The 18,585-nt window shown below is 35.5% G+C and overlaps 7 protein-coding genes, 1 non-coding gene and 1 pseudogene across 10 annotated transcripts; 8 read left to right on the forward strand and 1 right to left on the reverse strand.

The window, feature by feature from the left end:
• Positions 1-36: 36 nt before the first annotated feature.
• F21C10.16 lies at positions 37-261 on the reverse strand. Its single transcript, NR_069157.1, has one exon. It is a non-coding gene; the product is annotated as an Unclassified non-coding RNA F21C10.16 (non-coding RNA).
• Positions 262-456: 195 nt separating this feature from the next.
• On the forward strand, positions 457-9,879 carry F21C10.7 (Ig-like domain-containing protein). Its single transcript, NM_072961.6, has 26 exons — positions 457-629; positions 673-795; positions 843-956; positions 1,101-1,193; positions 1,243-1,333; positions 1,380-1,524; positions 1,617-1,803; positions 1,849-2,134; positions 2,204-2,331; positions 2,379-2,814; positions 2,862-3,016; positions 3,064-3,171; positions 3,221-3,608; positions 3,655-3,939; positions 4,006-4,196; positions 4,240-4,812; positions 4,862-4,954; positions 5,041-5,281; positions 5,334-6,967; positions 7,013-7,189; positions 7,244-7,465; positions 7,512-8,372; positions 8,422-9,085; positions 9,133-9,299; positions 9,371-9,553; positions 9,666-9,879. Exons 1-26 carry the CDS (start codon positions 480-482, stop codon positions 9,735-9,737), a joined length of 7,767 nt encoding a protein of 2,588 aa, NP_505362.2. The 5' UTR covers positions 457-479; the 3' UTR covers positions 9,738-9,879.
• A 114-nt stretch (positions 9,880-9,993) lies between these two features.
• Positions 9,994-11,254, forward strand: F21C10.13 (uncharacterized protein). The gene is made up of 5 exons (NM_001269185.3): positions 9,994-10,077; positions 10,127-10,238; positions 10,616-10,659; positions 10,705-10,790; positions 10,835-11,254. The coding sequence occupies exons 1-5, from the start codon at positions 10,007-10,009 to the stop codon at positions 10,948-10,950; spliced, it is 429 nt and encodes a 142-aa protein (NP_001256114.1). The 5' UTR covers positions 9,994-10,006; the 3' UTR covers positions 10,951-11,254.
• Positions 11,176-11,542, forward strand: F21C10.11 (Venom protein; the record flags this gene model as incomplete). 2 transcript variants are annotated; one of them, NM_001047638.4, is made up of 2 exons in its annotated part: positions 11,176-11,271; positions 11,350-11,542. In NM_001047638.4, the coding sequence occupies 2 exons, from the start codon at positions 11,179-11,181 to the stop codon at positions 11,497-11,499; spliced, it is 243 nt and encodes an 80-aa protein (NP_001041103.1). The 2 variants fall into 2 exon arrangements, with proteins under 2 accessions (NP_001041103.1, NP_001041104.1); NM_001047639.3 differs by lacking the exon at positions 11,176-11,271 and having other exon boundaries at positions 11,374-11,499.
• Positions 11,543-12,169: 627 nt separating this feature from the next.
• On the forward strand, positions 12,170-12,982 carry F21C10.6 (CX domain-containing protein; the record flags this gene model as incomplete). Its single annotated transcript, NM_001364049.1, has 4 exons — positions 12,170-12,267; positions 12,312-12,413; positions 12,459-12,680; positions 12,835-12,982. The coding sequence occupies 4 exons, from the start codon at positions 12,170-12,172 to the stop codon at positions 12,980-12,982; spliced, it is 570 nt and encodes a 189-aa protein (NP_001350969.1).
• A 352-nt stretch (positions 12,983-13,334) lies between these two features.
• Positions 13,335-13,696, forward strand: F21C10.5 (uncharacterized protein; the record flags this gene model as incomplete). The annotated part of the gene is made up of 2 exons (NM_072964.3): positions 13,335-13,474; positions 13,525-13,696. 2 exons carry the CDS (start codon positions 13,335-13,337, stop codon positions 13,694-13,696), a joined length of 312 nt encoding a protein of 103 aa, NP_505365.1.
• A 609-nt stretch (positions 13,697-14,305) lies between these two features.
• Positions 14,306-15,398, forward strand: F21C10.4 (CX domain-containing protein). The gene is made up of 4 exons (NM_072965.3): positions 14,306-14,544; positions 14,593-14,733; positions 14,965-15,180; positions 15,226-15,398. Exons 1-4 carry the CDS (start codon positions 14,369-14,371, stop codon positions 15,281-15,283), a joined length of 591 nt encoding a protein of 196 aa, NP_505366.1. The 5' UTR covers positions 14,306-14,368; the 3' UTR covers positions 15,284-15,398.
• A 364-nt stretch (positions 15,399-15,762) lies between these two features.
• On the forward strand, positions 15,763-18,365 carry F21C10.3 (CX domain-containing protein). Its single transcript, NM_171499.7, has 6 exons — positions 15,763-15,980; positions 16,030-16,862; positions 17,331-17,462; positions 17,506-17,623; positions 17,770-17,879; positions 18,056-18,365. Exons 2-6 carry the CDS (start codon positions 16,621-16,623, stop codon positions 18,204-18,206), a joined length of 753 nt encoding a protein of 250 aa, NP_741584.1. The 5' UTR covers positions 15,763-15,980; positions 16,030-16,620; the 3' UTR covers positions 18,207-18,365.
• Positions 15,943-16,087, forward strand: F21C10.17 (annotated as a pseudogene). The gene is made up of 2 exons: positions 15,943-15,980; positions 16,030-16,087. Coding segments are annotated over exons 1-2 (96 nt in total).
• Positions 18,366-18,585: the final 220 nt, after the last annotated feature.

Raw genomic sequence — 18,585 nt, forward strand, 5'->3', positions numbered from 1 at the left:
TGGATATTATTTTTCTTGGAGTATTGTATGTAAACTAAATTAACTATACTCCAAGTTTTACAAAGAGACACCTATTTTGAAGTCCGACTAAAAGAAAACGTATGTCTAAATTTTAAACATATTTTGATAAGTCAGAACAAGCGGTTTTTTGTTTTTCACCCTGCTCCCTTCTCTTCCAAATTTTGCCATCAACAATTGCCAATTGTTTGGAAAGCCATCCCAGTTTTCAGCGTTCTTGCTTGATCCATCATCCTTTCTTTCTCCGGTTTTCAGTTTTTGAAATCTTTTAAAATGTCAGATTACCGTATTTTTGTTAGTAATATTGCCCCGGGGTGCTAAACTCTGAGATTATATTACCTGTTGACACTGGATCTTGCATATTTCTCCAAATTTAACAATCTCGCTCAAATCATGTTAATTTTTTTTCAGTAACCAATAAATTTTCCAATATTTCAGAAAGATCACAATACCATCATAAAATGGCGCCAGGAGGGGCGCCGAATGACGCCAACCTCAGCGCTGTAGCGCAAAGAGGACATAGTGAAGAGGGTGATAAATCAACAACAACACTATCAACAATTGCTGTAAAAGCTGGTGTCAATGCATCAATTGTAGTTGCACTTTTAAAGGTTGAAACTATTTTTATTAATTTTTTAAACCTAAATTCTTTAGAGTGCTGGTTATATCCAACTTCGTGTTGATGAAATGCAGCCGAAGCTACTTTCGATAGGAAATTCATCACAAGAAGCTAGAGATTTGCTCAACATCCATGATGATCTCATCAGAAGGCTTCAAGTGAGTTTCTGTCAAAAGTTGTATTATAATATATTTCTACTGTTCAGGACAAAGATGACCAGGTAGTAGCTCTCTTGAGTCGTGCCGACAGCCTCGGAGCAGAAAAGACGAATCCGAACGAAGCGATTGTTTACGACGAAATGGCGAAGAGTTTGCGGGAGGTTTGTATGCATTTCGGTTTTTTTAGTATTCTTACCCAGCTGCACATAAATCAGCCCATTAATCTGCGTAGTGTAGGAATCCAGACGGAATGCGTTTTCATGTTTTTAGTCTTCAGTACGACCTTAAAAATGTCGCATCTTCAGACGTGGAGATCGTTGAACAGACAACTTCTCCTCAGAGGATATATGCTCAGAGAGACTGTACAGTTTTATACATTGGCTGAAAGTCATGAAAAGGTTAGTTGATTTTTGAAACCGTTTTTTATTGTGATTTTATTAACTGCAGTTATCCAATGCTAAAACTATTGAAATTGTGCAACAAATCAACGAGCAAAACTCTCAACAACTTCAATCATCCATCGATAAGCTTATTAATGGTAAGCTTTGATTTTATAATAAGAAAAAATAAATCTGAAATTTCAGACATCATTGACACAACTGCTTCTGTAGTAGATTTGGGATCTTCCGTCATTTCACAAATTCGTACATTGGGACAACTTGATGACAATCCAGAGAGACCACAAGAGATTTTAGATGCATCAGTAAAAATTGAAAGTGTTATGTTGAGGTAAGCAACTTTTTAAAACCTAGGAATATAGTTCTGCAACTTTTTTTAAAGATCTAAAATTATAACATTTTATTTAAAAAGTAAAATTGAAGAGTTGCTGCTGATTGGGAACGATCCGAAGGACTTTGGCAGCAGCGAAAGTCGGGAGCAACACAACAAAATGCTACAACTACAACAGAAGATGAACTCGTTGTTATTGAACAATGGCTAACTTATGCGGAAAAGAAAGTCAAAGCTCTCAACGATGCTGGACAGAAAAATGTTCTTACTGAAGGAAATGTGGGTTCAATTTTATGTACCTGAAAAAGCAATTACACATTTCAGAAGCATGTATCCCGTCTTCGTCACCTAGCGCAGAGTCCATCATCAGACGGGGGACGTATTTCTCATCTTTCCGGTAGAATTGAGGAATTCCTTCATTATCTGAAAACCCGAATGAATCGATCACATCGAATTCACGCTTTCCTTCAAGCCGCAAAATCGATGGTATCTCAGTTGAATATGATGGTTGAAGACATGAAATGCGCAAATGCGGCTATGGCTGGAGAGCTAGCACCTTTGGCAAAGCAGAAAGCATCTCCTCTTATCCACGAAGGAAAGGATATCGCTTGTAAGTTTTCTAAAAATAATTAACAGGTCAATTATCAATAAAAAGAATCGGTAAAAATTATTCTTGCAGCAAAAGAAGTTCTGAGCTACGAAGAACAACGACTTGTCAAGCAATACGTTGAAGATTTGTCAGAAAAGTTGCGTGAGATAGAAGCTCTTGCAAAGCAAAGGAAAGAGTCTGGAAAGACGACTTCTCATGTACGTTACCATTAATTTATAATAACTTCAAAGGTTATAATTTCCAGTTCTCAAACATCCAATCATGGCTGGATGGACAAGCTTCTGCATTCTTAGCACAGAAAGGTGATATGGGTGGAAATTTGAATGATGCTCGTGATTTCGTTGTCTCTCATAAACAATTTGCAACTGAAATCGTCAACCGAGACGCTGACGTTATGAGTCTTCTCGCCAAGAAGCCACAAATGTCTCCAGATGAAGAACAACAACTGACCGATTTTATGAAGAAGTATGAAAAAATAAAAGACATTTCGGAGAACCGAATTCAAATTGGCTCCACTTACGAGCAAGTTCACAAGTTTGGAAAAGACCTTGAAGGTTCATTTGATGCTCTTCAAACACTTTTGGAGAACAATCAAGAATATACAAATGAGAAAGTGGCGGCACAAATTTCCAACGTGTTCCAGATGATTTTAGAAACTTTGAGTCAAGAGAAACATCAAGGTTTGTTACCATAATTTGGTTGGTATTTTTAAAACGTAATCTTTCAGCTGAAAAGTTCATATCAAATGCAACTCAAATCGGAAAATCAGACGAGTGGTTGAATATCCAAAGAGCTCAAGAAGCAGTTCGCAATATGATTACCGACCATGAGAACAGATTCAAATACGTTCAACACAAATGGACTGAGTGGCAGAGAGATAAGGTAAATCGATAAAATGTAGGATTTGCAAAAGTAATTTAAAAATTTAGAATGTACAAACCAAAGTTGAAACTGTAATCGAAGAGATTCAAATGTGGCAGACAGATGTTTTAGAGTTTATTGGAAAGGTCGATAACTCAACGGTCACAAAGAAAGAGGTATTGAATAATTTTTCACTGTAATTTGGTAGATTATTTATTGCTTCAGGAAGTTGAGGAGATTCAGAAGAGGATTGCTTCATTCAAAAGTGCTGCTGATATGCATAAATCAACATTAGAGACATTGAAAGAAGAAAACCAAAATGAAGAACAAATCAGTAGAATCAACGTTTTAATTGATAAAACTGATTACGTCAAAACACGGCTTGATCAGTTGAGCCAGAAAGTTGAACTTACCTCTTTGCTCAAAATTGTGGAAGATGTGCAAATATGGCAAGAAGAAATGGTTGAAATAATAAGAAACATGAATCAAGTTGTCACTACTCAATCCAACAACCAAGAGCAGTTCGAGCAAGTAAGGCGAAAAATTGAAGATTTGAAAGTTGAAGTCGACAAGAAGAGCGAACATTTGGAAGCATGCAAAACACTTTCGCATAGTTAGTTTAAATTTTAAAACATTCAGAAAAAGATTTCAATTTTTAGATGAGACATTCCAAACTCAGCTGCATAAAACAATTGAGAATCAAGAACAAATCCGTCGTACTACTATCGAACTTCAAGAGAAGTTGGAAGTATCAAAGTTGGTTCGGGTGGTGCAAGAGATTCAGATGTGGCAAGAAGAAGCTATTGAGATTATCCGAATGTTGGACAGAACTCAGCCGGCAAGCATTCAAGAAGCCAATGAACTGATTGACAGAGTTCATGATTTGCAACAGACCATCGAACACAAGTCAGCTAGAATTCAAGAAGTCAAAAAAATGTCTCAAGGTTTGTTTGCAACGGTTGCGCTGTTTTTTCTTGAATGCATTTGAAAAACTTTATTTTTTTTTTCAGTTCCCGAATTTGTGCACAAAATGGAAGAGGTAGAGCACGTTCAAGAACAACTCAAACATCTGACAGTTGAATTGGAAGAAAAGTTGGAGCAACAGAAACTCGTGAAAGTAACAGAACATATCCAAATGTGGCAAGAAGAAATGATTGAAATTATCAAGATGTTTGATAGTACGCCAATGAAAACTGTTCAGGTAATAAATTTTTAAAATTTTTCTCACTGTTTACTAATTTTAGGAGAGCCAGGAATTGCAAGAGAAAGTAAAGCTCGTGAAAGAAGCTATTGAAGTTCAGCAGCCAAAAATTGAGGATGTTGTGGCAAAAGCTAGAGATATTGCAGTGAAGACACAAATTTCAAGAGCTGTTGAAAAACAAAAAGTTATCAGGGAAATGGCCGAAACATTGGAGCGTAAGGCTATTTCTGCAACTTTCGAACTTTCAAAACCACAGCAAACGATTGAAGAGACTAAAACTATCGAGCTCACCAGCCTTGAACAAACTCAAATAACATTGACTCCTGAAGAGAAGCAAGAACTTCAGATTCTGAAGAAAATTGTGGAAGAGATCCAAATGTGGCAAGAAGAAACTATCGAAATAATTCAGTTGGTTGATAAGACTCCAAAAACAGTCCAAGAATCAGAGACTAAAATCAAAAAAGTCAATGAAATTCAGCAAACAGTTGTTGCTCAGACACGAAGACTCGAGGATGCATCAAGATTTAGAAAAGATGAAACATTTACAAAAACAGTACAGGAAACCATGACCAAGCAACAACAAGTTCAACAACTAGTGAAGGAGCTTCATGAGAGAGTAAGCTCATAAAAAAATAAAAATAAACACTTTGAAATTAATTTTGCAGGCTGCTTCTCAAAACATTGTTGTCCGAAAACAGGAGGAGGAACGTAGTCGAGTTCAGGCTCCACAGATTATCACTCAACTAAAAGATGATGTAGTGAGTTACTCGAAATCCATTGGAATTTAGCTTTAATAATACAATTTTTTTCTAAAAACTTCAATTAAATATTTTTCTAATTTTAGGTTGACGAAGGTTGTCGATATGAATTCTCAGCAAGAATCAATGGAGAGCCAGAACCAACAATTTCATGGTTGAAGGATGGAATTGATGTGAAGAGCAATATGGATTACCGTCAGGAATATGTGAATGGAGTTGCAACTCTTGTTATCGAAGAAAGTTTCATTGAGGACACTGCTGAGTATACTGTAAAAGCAACCAATACAGGTGGAACCGCATCCAGCAGTGCTAGTCTAATTGTAAAATGTGAGTTTTACTCAAGTTGAGCATTATTATTATTGAACGTTTGATTTTACAGCTAGAAGTGCAATGTCATCTGCGATTCTGGAAGAAGACAAACCAAGATTCGTGAAACAAATGCAAAGTGTTCAAGTGAATGAAGGGGAAACAGCTCGTCTCGACTGTGTAGTTGTTGGAAAACCAGAACCAGAGATCACTTGGTTCAAAGAAGAAACTGCAGTAAAAGAAAGCGAACGAGTTCATTTAACATTCTCAGGGGATCATTGTCAAATGATCATCGATAAAACTGTTCCCCTAGACACTGGAATTTACACAGTCCGTGCGAAAAATGTACATGGAGAAGTAGCAAACTTCTGTCAACTACGAGTTGTTCCAAAGAAGCAACCACCTCCGCAAACCCCTCCAAAACCAAGAACTCCAATTCAAAGACCACCGGTTATTCAACCAGCACTTACAAATACCACGTGGCAAGAGGGAGAAACTGCGACACTTCAAGTATTCTCATATGGTGAACCCAAACCAAGAGTTCACTGGAAATTTAACGATTCGCCTGTTCAAACTTCGAGCCAAGTGCAGATTTCAGAGCAAGAAGATGGTTGGTCTAGACTCACGATTCAGCAAATTTCTCCTGTTAATGCTGGAATGTACACTGTAGTAGCTGAGAATGAGATTGGAGAAGCTGTTACTGGAGCGACTGTACATGTTCAGCCTTCCCTTAAACGAGTTGTCACAACGGAACACCATCTTCAGGAAGATATGAATGAACAAATTGGTCAACCAGTTCAGCAAACCATCATTACTAAAAAGAGTCAGGAGTTGGAAACAAGAGAAAAAACAGATTTCCCACAACCAAGAGAACCTGAAAAAATTGTTGATGAGAAGAGATGGGTTGAACTAGTTGAACAACATTTTGAGGAACATCTGTCCCAAAGATCTATTTCTCCAGTTCCGCAAATCAGAGAAGTACGCAAAACTGAATCACAGCAGAGATGGATTGATACAATTGATGAAATCTGGTCACCAATGAGGGAAGTAGATATTACTGAAACTAGAACAGTATCAGGAATGGATCAATACAGTTCACATAATGTTCATGAACCATCTCCAAGGCCAGTTGGATATCATACAACCACAACTACCACTAACATTTCACACATCGGACAGTCACATGAGCCAGTTCAACCAGTTATGGGAAGATCAACTTCTTCAAACGAAACAGTTAAAACTATGAATATTGCTACAATCCGACAATCACCACAACGAGAAGTTTATGAAGCAAGAACAACTCCAGGACCAACCTCAGAACATGTTGCAACAATCAGAAAAACTCCAGTGAGAGAAACCCATCAGTCATCCATTACAAAGGCACCATCATTAGAAAATGTTGCCAAGATTAGACAATCTCCGGTACCAGAATCTCATATATCTACTCTCACGAGGAGAAGCCCATCAGTCGAAAATATTGCTAAGTATCAACAAGCTGCACAACCAGAAACTCACAGAGCAACAACTACTGGATCACAGCCTGTTGCTAATATCGCACAAGTACACAATCCATCTCAACCGGAGCGTCAAGTTTTCACTAAAGAAACACCAAAAATTGATAGAATCGACGATATTCTGGCAACACCTCACGAGGAGAAAGTTACAAAAGTTGTTAAGCAGACAGAAGTTATTACAAGCGATGTTGATGTTAGTTTTGTTTAACTTTCCAAATATCTAAACAAATTATTACAGAAAAACTATCAAGAACAACAACAGAAGCAACAACAAGTCACGAGCACAGTTACTGAAACAACTTCTGGAGAAGGATGGGTTCAACATCAACATCAAGACTTTGTAGAACCACACAAATCGACTATTACTGTTAAGAAACTGGATATTGAAGAACAACAAAATATCAATCAACAAAGGGTTTGTTTCTTCATAACCTCCATATAAGTAACAAATGTAGAGTTTTTCTTTCAGTTTGCTCAACCAGAACAGAAGCATATTACAACAGAAAAGATTGAAGAAGACCTTCACAGAGAATCCCGAATTCCTGTCAAACGAGAACCACAGACAACAACTACTGTAACGGAGATCACTTCTGGAGAAGGATGGGTTCAAAATAGTCATCAAGATTTCCAGAATCCACATCTTTCAACGACAACTGTCAAGAAACTAGATATTGATGAAGGACATCATTTGGTATAGTTTTAACAAAAATAGACATTCCTTACATTAACTTTTGTAGAACTACCAAACAGCTGAACAGCTACAACAACAAGTGGTGAAAACTAGAACGAAGGAGGAAAATGAATCTAGGATTAGAAACGAGTCGAAGATTCCTGTAAAGAGGGAGCCCAAGACAACTACTACAGTAACAGAAACAACTTCTGGAGAAGGATGGGTTCAGAATGTTCATCAAGACTTGAGAAGGCCAGAACAATCAACAGTCACGGTGAAAAGATTGGATATTGAAGGTGGTGAACATGTGCAACATGACACGCAACAATTGAGGAACCAGCAACAAGTAGTTACAACAAAAACAGAAGAGGAAAATGATCAAAGAATGAAGAACGAATCACGTATTCCGGTTAGAAGAGAACCAAAGACAACAACTACTGTAACTGAAACTACTTCTGGTGAAGGATGGGTTCAAAACTCGCATATGGATGCAGCTAATCCACAAAAGTCTACAGTAACAGTAAGACGGCTAGGAATTGATGAAGAAACAACGAAGAAAACATCTGCTAGACCAATAAGTTCTGAAATAAGACGTCAGACTGATGAGGAATCGTCTGTCAGACACCGCGATAGTTTCATTCAAGCTTCTGACGTTGAAGGATTCTGGACCGATGGTGCTTACACTGATTCCGCTCCAACTCCACCACCACAACCAATTCACAGAAGTACTGCAGAAGATAATATGCAGAGGATTGGATTGTCAAGGACTACAACAGAACCTGAGTTCATCAAAGCATTCGAAAGAGAGTATACAGTAGAAGAAGGTGGAAGGATTGCCATTGAGTGTATTCTTGTTGGAAATCCAAAACCTGCTGCCAGATTTTTCTTCAATAACAAGCAAGTGACAGAAAAGTCAGAGTTCCTAAAGGTTCGTTGATATCACAATATGTTCACATATAAAACATCGAATATTTCAGATTTGCCACGTTAATGACACCTATTCAATCATTATCAGTCCTGCAAAGCTAGAGCATGCTGGATACTACAAAATGATAGCAGAAAACAAGCGAGGAGTAACTGAATCTCTCACGGTGCTTCACGTCCGGCCAAGATCACTTCAAAAGTACCAACAAAAGAAACAAGAAGAAACTCGTATGCAACAACAAGCACGAAACGCTGGCCCAACCGAATACACGACTGTCGAAGAGGAGTTTGCAATGTTTGAATATGAACAAAGAAGACCACTGAAACATGAAGCATCAAAACTCTCAACTCCGCCACCAGCAAAACGAATTGAATTAGAACATAGAAAAGACGAGGAGCATTTGGAAACGTATGATTTGGAAGGAAAAAAGAAAACTGGGCATCCTCCACATTTCACCCAAACTCTTGTGTCAACTGTAGTTGCACAAGGTGAAGCGACCACATTTGAGGGTATCGTAACAGGATGGCCTGCTCCAAATGTTGAATGGACTAATGATGGGCGACCTCTTGATTTGAAGGATATCAGAGTTTCAAATATTGGTGGACGGGTCTCATTGAACTTCCAGAATTGTCAGCTATCACATGTTGGAAAATATATGTGCACAGCCAAAAATGATAGTGGTGTTGCTACAAGTAGTGCTCAATTAGTTGTCAGACGTGAGTAATCAGAACTATTTGAAGTTTTAAAATACTAAAACTTTCAGCAAAAACGATTGCACCTGATTTCATTCAACGTTTGATCAGTGAAGAAATTGAAGAAGGTAGTCAATTGAAATGGACAGTCCGAGTTACAGGAGATCCTATGCCAAAAGTTATTTGGATGAGGGATGGATTTGAGATTCCTGATTGCGAAGAAGTCAGAATTGTCGACGTAAGAGAATTTTTGTTGAATCTTTTTAATTTCGTGTCTCAAAAACTATCTAAAATTGTATTATTTTTTAGCACGGTGATGGGTATCATTCACTGGTGATTGTCAAAGTTGAAGGTGCCGATAGTGGTCAATTCACATGTTTGGCTGAAAATATTGCTGGTGAAGCAAGAAGCACAGCTGATTTAGTAGTTAGACCACAAGGAACAGCTCCAGGAAACTACTTCCATGTAACGAAAGTCACACAGGAGAAGCAGGTTGGTCAAGAAAATTTATGTTGTAAATAATATTCAAGTTTTACGTTAGAAATTTTCTGAAACTTCAATATTTTTTAAGAACTCTTCATTTAAAAATTTTTCAATTTTTCAGGCAAGCGGAACAGAACCAACAACAACGAGCGCATTTTCGATCGAAACACCACGACAAAGCGAAATGCTGTGAGCTAATTGAAACTGAAAATATCATAAATTTCATCAAAATTATAAATTTCCACATTTCCTTTTTTTGTTATTATTCATTTTTATTTCTATTGTAATTATTAGTCATTTTCTTTGAATAAATATTAATAATTTTTTCTCAAAATTATAGAAAATCCTATCGGTGCAGTGAAATTGAGCCATCACCCCAGCAACCAGATCTTTTTCATCTGTTTCTCTAAATGCAGTCTTTTTTACTTTCATTCTCGTTTCGCATCATTCCGTTTCATTTACATGAAAGTTATTTTACTTTTATGTACTCTTGCCATTTTCGGCATTAGTTCGCATCATTCGCCGCTTGGCCAGTTAGTTTTATAGTCATACCGGTTAAAATTGTTTTCTCTTATATTTCAGTAAAACAGAGTCATTAGAATTCAAGTTAGCTCTCTTGAAAGTGGAAAGTTTTGACCGACAAGGAATTTACTTACAGAGATTATTTTCTCAAGCATCAGAACGACATAGCCAGGTATCATTGCAAACTTTTTTCCAAATTAGAAGTTTTTAACACCAAACCAAACCTTAACATTAGAAGAAGTTGTCGATGTGAGAACCAATATTGAAACTAATTTTTTGAATAAATTATCATGATTCAAAATTGAAAAAAGTTTAAATTTGCAGTGTCACGCAGAAAATAAAGAACGCTGATACATTTGCTAAACATATTTGATTTGAGAGATATAAGTTTAAGTGAAAACTGTTCAAAATGGTCATAAAGTAAACTAACAAACATTTCAAAGGCACAGAATTAATTTTAATTGAGTGTTCAAAACGTTAGCAATTGAGTTTAATTAGAATTTTCTGCTGTGAAATAAAATAATCTCGCAGACTATATTTTTATTTCAGGAAGTTCTCGAACTATGCTATAAGTGGGGATCAATAATCATAATGTGAGTTTAAAAATAAATCGGTTTAATTCAAGCTACACATTTTAGGGTGACTGCATTAATTCACTGTGCATACGTCGTTTTGAGAGAGTTAATTGAAACAAGGAAAGCTCGAAGAGAAGCCGAAGCCCGTCGTTAGTTTTTAACAAAAAATATTAACTTTTGTTTTGACTTCCAGAAAAATACGAAGAGCGCATATTTGGGCTGACCAGACGACTCGAGGTAATTCTCAATCATGAACGATTTCCGTTTGCCGCTGGAAGAGAACATCGTGCTAGATTTCCAACCAATTGATGTCACCGCTTGCAGATAGAGTTATCAACAAAACAAAGCTATTATACAATTTTTATTGCACTATTTTCATATTTTAATACAAACATATACTGTCTGTTTTAGTTTTTATGTTCATCGGATGTGTTTACATCATTTCACATGTATTTGGAGTTGTTATTTTATAACCCGTCATAAAAATGTTCGCATATAAAAAAAGCGACCAGGTCAGTGTGGTATATTCATTCGATTATGATGAATTTCAAAATTATTTTTGTATTTTTGGTTTTTGTCGCACTCGCCAGTACCTGCGATTATTATTGTGAAGCGAAGTGCTATGAAGATGTAAGAGAATTTTTTAGTAACTTATCTGTGAAATTGTAACAATCATATTTTACAATTATTCAATTTCGAACAATTCAGGGTTGCAACATTGGGGAATGTGACATGTTTGGTTGTTTCTGTGATGACTGCTACTGGTACCCGGAACGTCTATCATTAATTGACGTTGCAAGAGTGAAGAAGGATGTACAGAAGTCCAAGCTTTTCCCACAAAAATCATCTACCAAATAAAAACTTTAAAATATAAAATTATAATAAATCATATTAACTAATACTTTTATGTTTTCCGTTGTTTTTCTTCAAAACTAGTATTCGGACCAAATAAATCCCAGGTTGAATAGCATGATCTAAGCTGCAGTTTGAAATATTTGAAATTTATTTTCTTGATCTTTCATTCGACAATAATTTCAAAAGTCTCTGATCATCGAAAGTTTTCTAACTCGGCGATTTTGCTCAATATTGAGCATGAAGTCAAAACACAATACGAGTTTGAAAAAAATGCCGTTTCATGGATTCCTCTTCTTATAATTTATGATCCTTTCCAATCAAAATCTTCCAATATGAGAATGATATTCAAGATAAAAAAACAATGTGTCACATCTCCATTATTCAAACATATCAAAGCTAACTGATCGCTTAAATTTCCTTTCCTTTGCACAACGGGAAATTAGAAACCCATCAGATCTACTGGTTAGGTCCAAACGAGAGTGAGAGAGATGAAAAACAATCGAAAGAAATAAGCATCTGCAACGGAAAAGCCCACAGTGTCGTCACGAATATTTGTGTTTCTTGTCTTTTTTTTGCCCATTCGTTCATTTTCGGTGCCAATTTCTCATTCATTTATTGAATCGTCGTCACCCATTTTTTAATTTAACATCACTCGGTTCTTACTCACGCGATAATGAGGTCTGTTGCATTGTTTCGGTTCGCTTTCTTGGTTCCTGGAATACTAACTCAAAATAGTGCGAGCTTAAACCGTCATCAAGGACATAGAACCAGGTTTAATATTCAAGAAACTCTTTGGTAATATCATTAATTTTCAGTTCTTCTTTCCGACACTCGGCATTTACTAAATCTGCCAAAACGCACGTGCTCCAACATTCGACGAGATCCAAAGTCATTATCACACCATCACTTCCAATCAAGTAGGCACATAATTATTTCTTGAAAAGTTATACTAAATTTTCAAGATACAATAAGATCAAGTATTATTGGTATGGGAACTACGTCTACGATGCCGGTCATCCATCTAAATGTGAATATCACATTGATGAGACTGATCGTGAATTTCGAAATGTGACATTCCCGGATGGTTCAAAGCCACCGTCACTTCAATTCGGATGTCTGACATATGAGGATTGTTGTGGTTTGGAATGTTGTGGTGATAGTCGTAGCTCAACTTGGACAATTTGGTAAACAAACCTTTGAAACTGTAATAGGAAATTAAACTGAAAAATGAATTGTTGTTCAATACATGTATACATATCGCAACAAGCTGCACCAATTTGAAATGTTTTACTAATTATAACATATAAACTTGAACCGCTTAACTAAAATATTTTTCAGCGGAATCTTCTTGATCATTCTCGGGTTGTACTCTTGCTTTCAAAAGTATTCCAATTACACAAGAGACAAAAGAAACTCCATTGCAAGCTCAACCATCATTTCAACACGAACATTTGCAAATCAGAATGTTCAAACCCTCTCTGTATAAACTATTTATTTTATATTGCATCTGTGTACTTTGGGTTTTATAAAAAATTGGATTTTCAGTTATCTAATTTTTATTTCTAATCACCAGTTATTTCTTGCTGTCGATTTGTGTAGATTCAAAATATTCAAACGCATTATTTTTTATTGATATCACAGTTTGTTAAGCTATTTTCGTAATTTTCATTTTTAATCTATTTTTTCAATTCAAATCAAGATGCAGCGATGATATATCAAAAACAATCGAAGACATTATCTGAAATTCTTTTTCTCTTTTTTACCACAGTGTTTCACATATAGACAGTCCAAGTGAAATATAACAAATTGAAAAAGAACAGTCTGTTTTCTCGATCGTCATGAATACTTTTGCAATTTCAGTAACAATATTTTTTCTTATAATTATTTTTGAAACTAGTGCAAGAAGTGGAGGAAGAGGCGGAGGGGGTGCAAGAGGAGGTGGAAGAGGTTTCAGAGGAGGTGGAGGTGGAAAGTTTGGGTGGGTTGGGAATTTGCTCTGTCAAAATGTTCTCGAACTTTCTTTTGCAGTCACGCTGGAAGAATTCATTACGGATCATCTTCGTTCCGTGAAAACGTTTTTCTTAATCCAACATCTTCAAAAACATACTTTACACCGGGACCAGCATCCAATACTTACATCATCAACCAACCATCTAACCCTGTCATGTTTGTTCTACTGTCACAATTTTTTTTTAACTGAGGTTGATGTGGAGCGGATGCATGTCAAATTTCAAAACGGAACAACCCCGAAATCAGCTTGCAATTATTTTTTATTTCACATTTGGCCAAATTTTCTGAAAAATTTAACATTTTTGACTGACAATTAAAGTTAGTAAACTTTGCAACGTTTTGGCACTTGGCAAATTGTCAGTAAAATTAATAGTACAAGCAAGAATTGTTTGACAAGAAGTTGCATACAGTTGAAAGAAATTTCCGTCAAATGCTGAACAATACATTTCAGAATGGGATGCATGCTCTTTCTTGTCATTTTGGTGGTCTGTATTTTTTATTTGTCATAACTTCATCTCTCTGCTCTGAAAAGACAGCGCAGTTGCTGAAAACAGTAAGTAACCGGTTGATACTATTACCAAATGTGCTTTTTCCAATATTCCTTTAATTTTGAACTTGCTCAATATAAATAATTGTATGATTCATTCATTCTTATGAAATACACAATCATGCACACTGATAATAAATGAATCATAAAAGTTCTTGATCTGAATAATACCACTTCCGTCAATTTGATAAAACAAGAAACAGAACGGTAAGACTGTTTTGATATCTGCGTCTCTTGAATTATAGTGACCACTCAAAGATTGTGAATCGATCTAAAAAGAGATGAAAACAGGTCATTTGTGTAATTATCTCTTACATGAACACTTCATTTTTTATCGTTCTGTTTTCTTTACTGGCATTCTATGAAATAAGTGCAAAAAGTGGCGGTGGTGGAGGACGAGGTGGAGGAGGCCGCGGTAGTAGTGGGGCCAGAAGTTCCAGTAGGTCATTTTCAAGATCTGGTGGAGCAGGGGGCGGAAAGTTTCATTCAAGGTTTGATAACAAGAACAATTTCAAATGAAAAAAAAAACATATTTTCAGCTCTAGCCGCTCATCATATTTAAACTATGACTCCAGTGCCTTTCGGTCTAATGTTTTCAAGCCAACAACTTCAAATTCATACTTCGCGACAGGTACAAGTGGAAGCACACATGTGATCATTCAACCAGCTACCCCAATAATGTAAGTCATTATCTTTTTTAACCATTGAGGTTTACTTGTTGATTTTTTATTGCTATTTTGAAATTCAGTATGAGAGAAGAATGTTGAATGCATTGTTGTTGTTTTTTCCGATAGCATCCTGTGTTATTTAAACCGTTTTCAAAGTGGTTAGCTCAAATTCAGAAAAATTTAAAATTATTGTTTTTTCGGCGACTCAGAATTGCTGTTTATTTTTTATGTTTAATTTTTCAGATATGACAATCATCACTATTATTGGCATGGATACTATCGTAGTCATCCCGAGAAGCCAACAATTTGTGAGTACTCAATCAGTGATGAAGATGGAGAACTCTTCAATGTCACTTTTGCAAATAGTACGAAACCGAAATCCATAACTTTTGGATGTGGAAGTTCTGAAAGATGTTGCGGAATGGAATGTTGTAATAACATTGGCGACTGGCTCGGAGTGTAAGTAATGCACTATTCGACTTTTTAAAAGTTACAGTTTTTCAGAGCAATCTGGTTTATCGTTATTCTTGTGGTGATTTGCTACAGCTGCTGCAAAGATTAATTATTTCACGGGAATGGAAAACTAACGAGGTCGACGAATGAAAGTATTGTATTTCAAATAAATAATACAAGTTATTTAATTTTTTTATTTATGAAATAAATTAGTTCAAAATCTATTGCGAAATCTTATTATGCATATGTATTTTTTAGTAAGCGCATAATATGCTTTTGCCATATAGGGTGATTTCTTTTTTTTTTAAATGTATAATACTTATTTTTAGAATTAACATTTTAGATGTTTTCACATGATAATAAGTAAAAAGCTATTGTGTTTTCTTTACTGAACTATAAACTTTTGTGATCTTAATACTTGCCAACTTAAAAAAATGTCGAAAGACGGTATAAAAATCTGCGTCTCTAGAACTATTATAGCAACTTGTTGATTGTAAATCGATCTAAAAGAGAAATTAAAAAATGGACTGGTCAGATGTCTGATTCCTTCTTATATGAATTTTTTTTAATGTTCTATGTTCATTTTCCAGATATGACAATCATTACTATTATTGGCATGGATATTATCGTAATCATCCCGAAAGGACAACGATTTGTGAGTATACAATTAGTGATGAAGATGGAGAACTTTTCAATGTCACTTTTGCAAATAGCACGAAACCGAAATCAATAACTTTTGGATGTGGAAGTTCTGAAAGATGTTGCGGAATGGACTGTTGCAGTAATTATAGCGATTGGCTAACAATGTAAGCAGTGGTATATGTTAATAGTTAATATATGCTTTCATAATTTCAGAATAGTTTGGGTTATTGTCGCGCTCGTATATATATGTCTTGGGTGCTGCAGAGATTGAACATTCTTATAGCATTCATATTAAACGTTCTTTGATTCCAGATTTTTTTGAGTATCTTGGTTTTACGTGAACCATTTTATTATATTGTACTTTTTTCTTCATATTCCAATTCCAAGATTGGCTGTTTAACGATGTGAATGTGAAAAGTGAGAAAAAAATTATTATTTCAAAGTAAGTTTGACATTTGCAACAATTATTCAAAAAAGGGAGTAAACTCATTGAATTCAAGTCACCAAAAGGACCCGTCTTTCGCATTGGTCTGGTTATCTCCAGACAATTTGTGGCCGAAGGCACGTGTGCGCGCGGCAGCTTCTTTCATAATACGCTCGCTGCCTGCGTCTCTGTGTTTCAGTATACATCTCATTTTAACATTCGTCACTCTTCAACAGAAGCGGAGTAGTGAATGTGCTCACTTATCAGAAATTCAAGCTTTCTACTTTTATTCTAAGAAAAACCCTTCAAATGATTCCATTTTCGTCAGAAGTTTCATAGAATTGTACTTTTCTACGGCTAAATAGCTGCATTTGTGAACAATGAGAATATCACCGAGTTATATTCTCATATTCTTACTAGTTTTCTTCCAATTCGATGACACTCTTGCAAGAGGAGGAAGAGGAGGTGGTGGTAGAGGAGGAGGTGGAAGAGGAGGTAGAGGTCGAAGTGGAGCAAGATCAGGTGTGGGAGGATCAAGATCAAGACCACAAATGAGAAGTGGAATCAGAGGAAGTAGCTCGTTTTCTGGAGGGATTCGTTCCGGTGCACATGGCTATAAAGTGTAAGTTTTTTCAGAGTTTTTTTTTGTAAATAGTAATTTTTGAGAAGGATCTGAATACGATTATAATAGTGCAAAATAATGAAAAATTTTAATGAAAAATAAAAATAAATAATTTTTTACAGTTCCAGTCACAGTTTTGGCTTTAAACTTTTCTGAACATTTTCGCTTTTTGGAGTTTTTTTTTTAAACAAACCTTAAAGTGTTCAATGTTAATAATTGACAGATGTTCGCTTCGATTGAAAACTTTCATTGAAATATGAAATTATTTAAAAAAAATTTACTGGTCGTTTTCCAAAGTTAGTGGTAAAACTGAGTACATTTTGGCTAGAAATAACAAATATACAATTATTTTTTCAACGTTTTAATATAATATTTGGATATAATACTCAGAACTGATTAATAAAATTGTCTAAAATTAAATTTAAACATATTCAGCTCAATTTTTTCAAAAAAATGCTTCTGTTTCAGACAAACAAAAACGTCTACATTTTCTAATTACGGGTCCTCATCATTTCGATCTGCACATTTGTATCATTCTCCACATCTCCAGAAACGGCCGGGTCATCCGTTTGTCATTATCGCTGCTACCACACCATTATTGTAAGTGACCACTCAAAGTAAGATTTCAAATTATACAATTTAGTTACGACAATCGAAATTACTACTGGAGCTATGGTTTGGCAAAGTCTACACAAAACTCGTCATATCCAGGAGTTATCTGCGAGTATGTATTTGGAGAGGATGATGGAGAATTGCAAAATGTGAGAGTTACTTTTGAAATTTGAGGAAGATGTTTTCTCAGTGATGTCACATAAATTTTGGCCACAACATTATTTCCATTTAGTTTTAGCTTTGAGAATTGTCCTTTTATCATTAAAAAAACGAATTCAACTAGCCTTTTTTCCAGATAACTTTCGCAAATGCAACTCAAGTAAAGTCAATATTCTTCAGTTGCTCAGGAAGAGTTGATTGTTGTGGAATGTACTGCTGTCACGATTTCAATCAATGGTTTGAGCTGTGAGTATAGTATCAGAACAAAAACATTGCCCCATGAAAGAAGCCGAATGTTCCGCTGCGTGCAGTTTTGAGATGGAATATTTTCGCGCACACCAAAAATATAAAAAATTGCATGTTTCTATATGTTCTTGACTTATAAAAATAATTCTTTCAAATTCGAGTAATATTTTTTACAGAGCATTTGTCTTTGGATTCATTGCTGTGATGTGTTTCATTGCCTATTACGCCAAGAAAAATGAAAGTGAACGCCCAGAAGTGCCAAAAGATTTGGAGCCTCTACGACCCAAAACAAAAACAAAAACGAAAGTTTCTGGAAAACCTTCTTAAAATCTAAATTTATTCTACGACGCTCGGGAATATAAAACCGGTTAAATGTCATTTAATTTGAACCTCAACACTAAGAATGATTTCAAAATTATGTTTCAAACTTTGTTTGAATTGTTCTATTTCAAATATTTTGAAGCCAATAAACTTTTAATTTCAAAAATTTTAATCAAAGCAATCCATTCATAGAAAGGAGTGCCTAAAATTTGTTTTTTCAAAGTTTTTGAAATTTGGTATTATTGGAAAAATAATATGATTCTGAATTATGGAGGATGATAGAAAAAAACAAATCTAGTTCAAAAATTCAAACCAAGAAAACAACGATCTTTCCATTGCTATAGAATACATATGTCGTTACCCCATAAAACAAACCTGCCAGGGA

The sequence above is a fragment of the Caenorhabditis elegans genome, chromosome V (assembly GCF_000002985.6).
Source record: "Caenorhabditis elegans chromosome V".
NCBI lineage: Eukaryota > Metazoa > Nematoda > Chromadorea > Rhabditida > Rhabditidae > Caenorhabditis > Caenorhabditis elegans.

Coding starts and splice junctions, on each gene's coding strand:
- F21C10.7 (NM_072961.6), top strand. CDS start 480: ATGGCGCCAGGAGGGGCGCCGAATGACGCCAACCTCAGCGCTGTAGCG. Junction 1,334..1,379: donor CATCGATAAGCTTATTAATG/GTAAGCTTTGAT, acceptor CTGAAATTTCAG/ACATCATTGACACAACTGCT. Junction 1,525..1,616: donor ATTGAAAGTGTTATGTTGAG/GTAAGCAACTTT, acceptor GTAAAATTGAAG/AGTTGCTGCTGATTGGGAAC.
- F21C10.13 (NM_001269185.3), top strand. CDS start 10,007: ATGAAAGTTATTTTACTTTTATGTACTCTTGCCATTTTCGGCATTAGT. Junction 10,239..10,615: donor CATCAGAACGACATAGCCAG/GTATCATTGCAA, acceptor TTTTTATTTCAG/GAAGTTCTCGAACTATGCTA. Junction 10,791..10,834: donor AAGAGAAGCCGAAGCCCGTC/GTTAGTTTTTAA, acceptor TTTGACTTCCAG/AAAAATACGAAGAGCGCATA.
- F21C10.4 (NM_072965.3), top strand. CDS start 14,369: ATGAACACTTCATTTTTTATCGTTCTGTTTTCTTTACTGGCATTCTAT. Junction 14,545..14,592: donor GGCGGAAAGTTTCATTCAAG/GTTTGATAACAA, acceptor ACATATTTTCAG/CTCTAGCCGCTCATCATATT. Junction 14,734..14,964: donor CAACCAGCTACCCCAATAAT/GTAAGTCATTAT, acceptor TTAATTTTTCAG/ATATGACAATCATCACTATT.
- F21C10.3 (NM_171499.7), top strand. CDS start 16,621: ATGAGAATATCACCGAGTTATATTCTCATATTCTTACTAGTTTTCTTC. Junction 16,863..17,330: donor GGTGCACATGGCTATAAAGT/GTAAGTTTTTTC, acceptor CTTCTGTTTCAG/ACAAACAAAAACGTCTACAT. Junction 17,624..17,769: donor ATGATGGAGAATTGCAAAAT/GTGAGAGTTACT, acceptor CCTTTTTTCCAG/ATAACTTTCGCAAATGCAAC.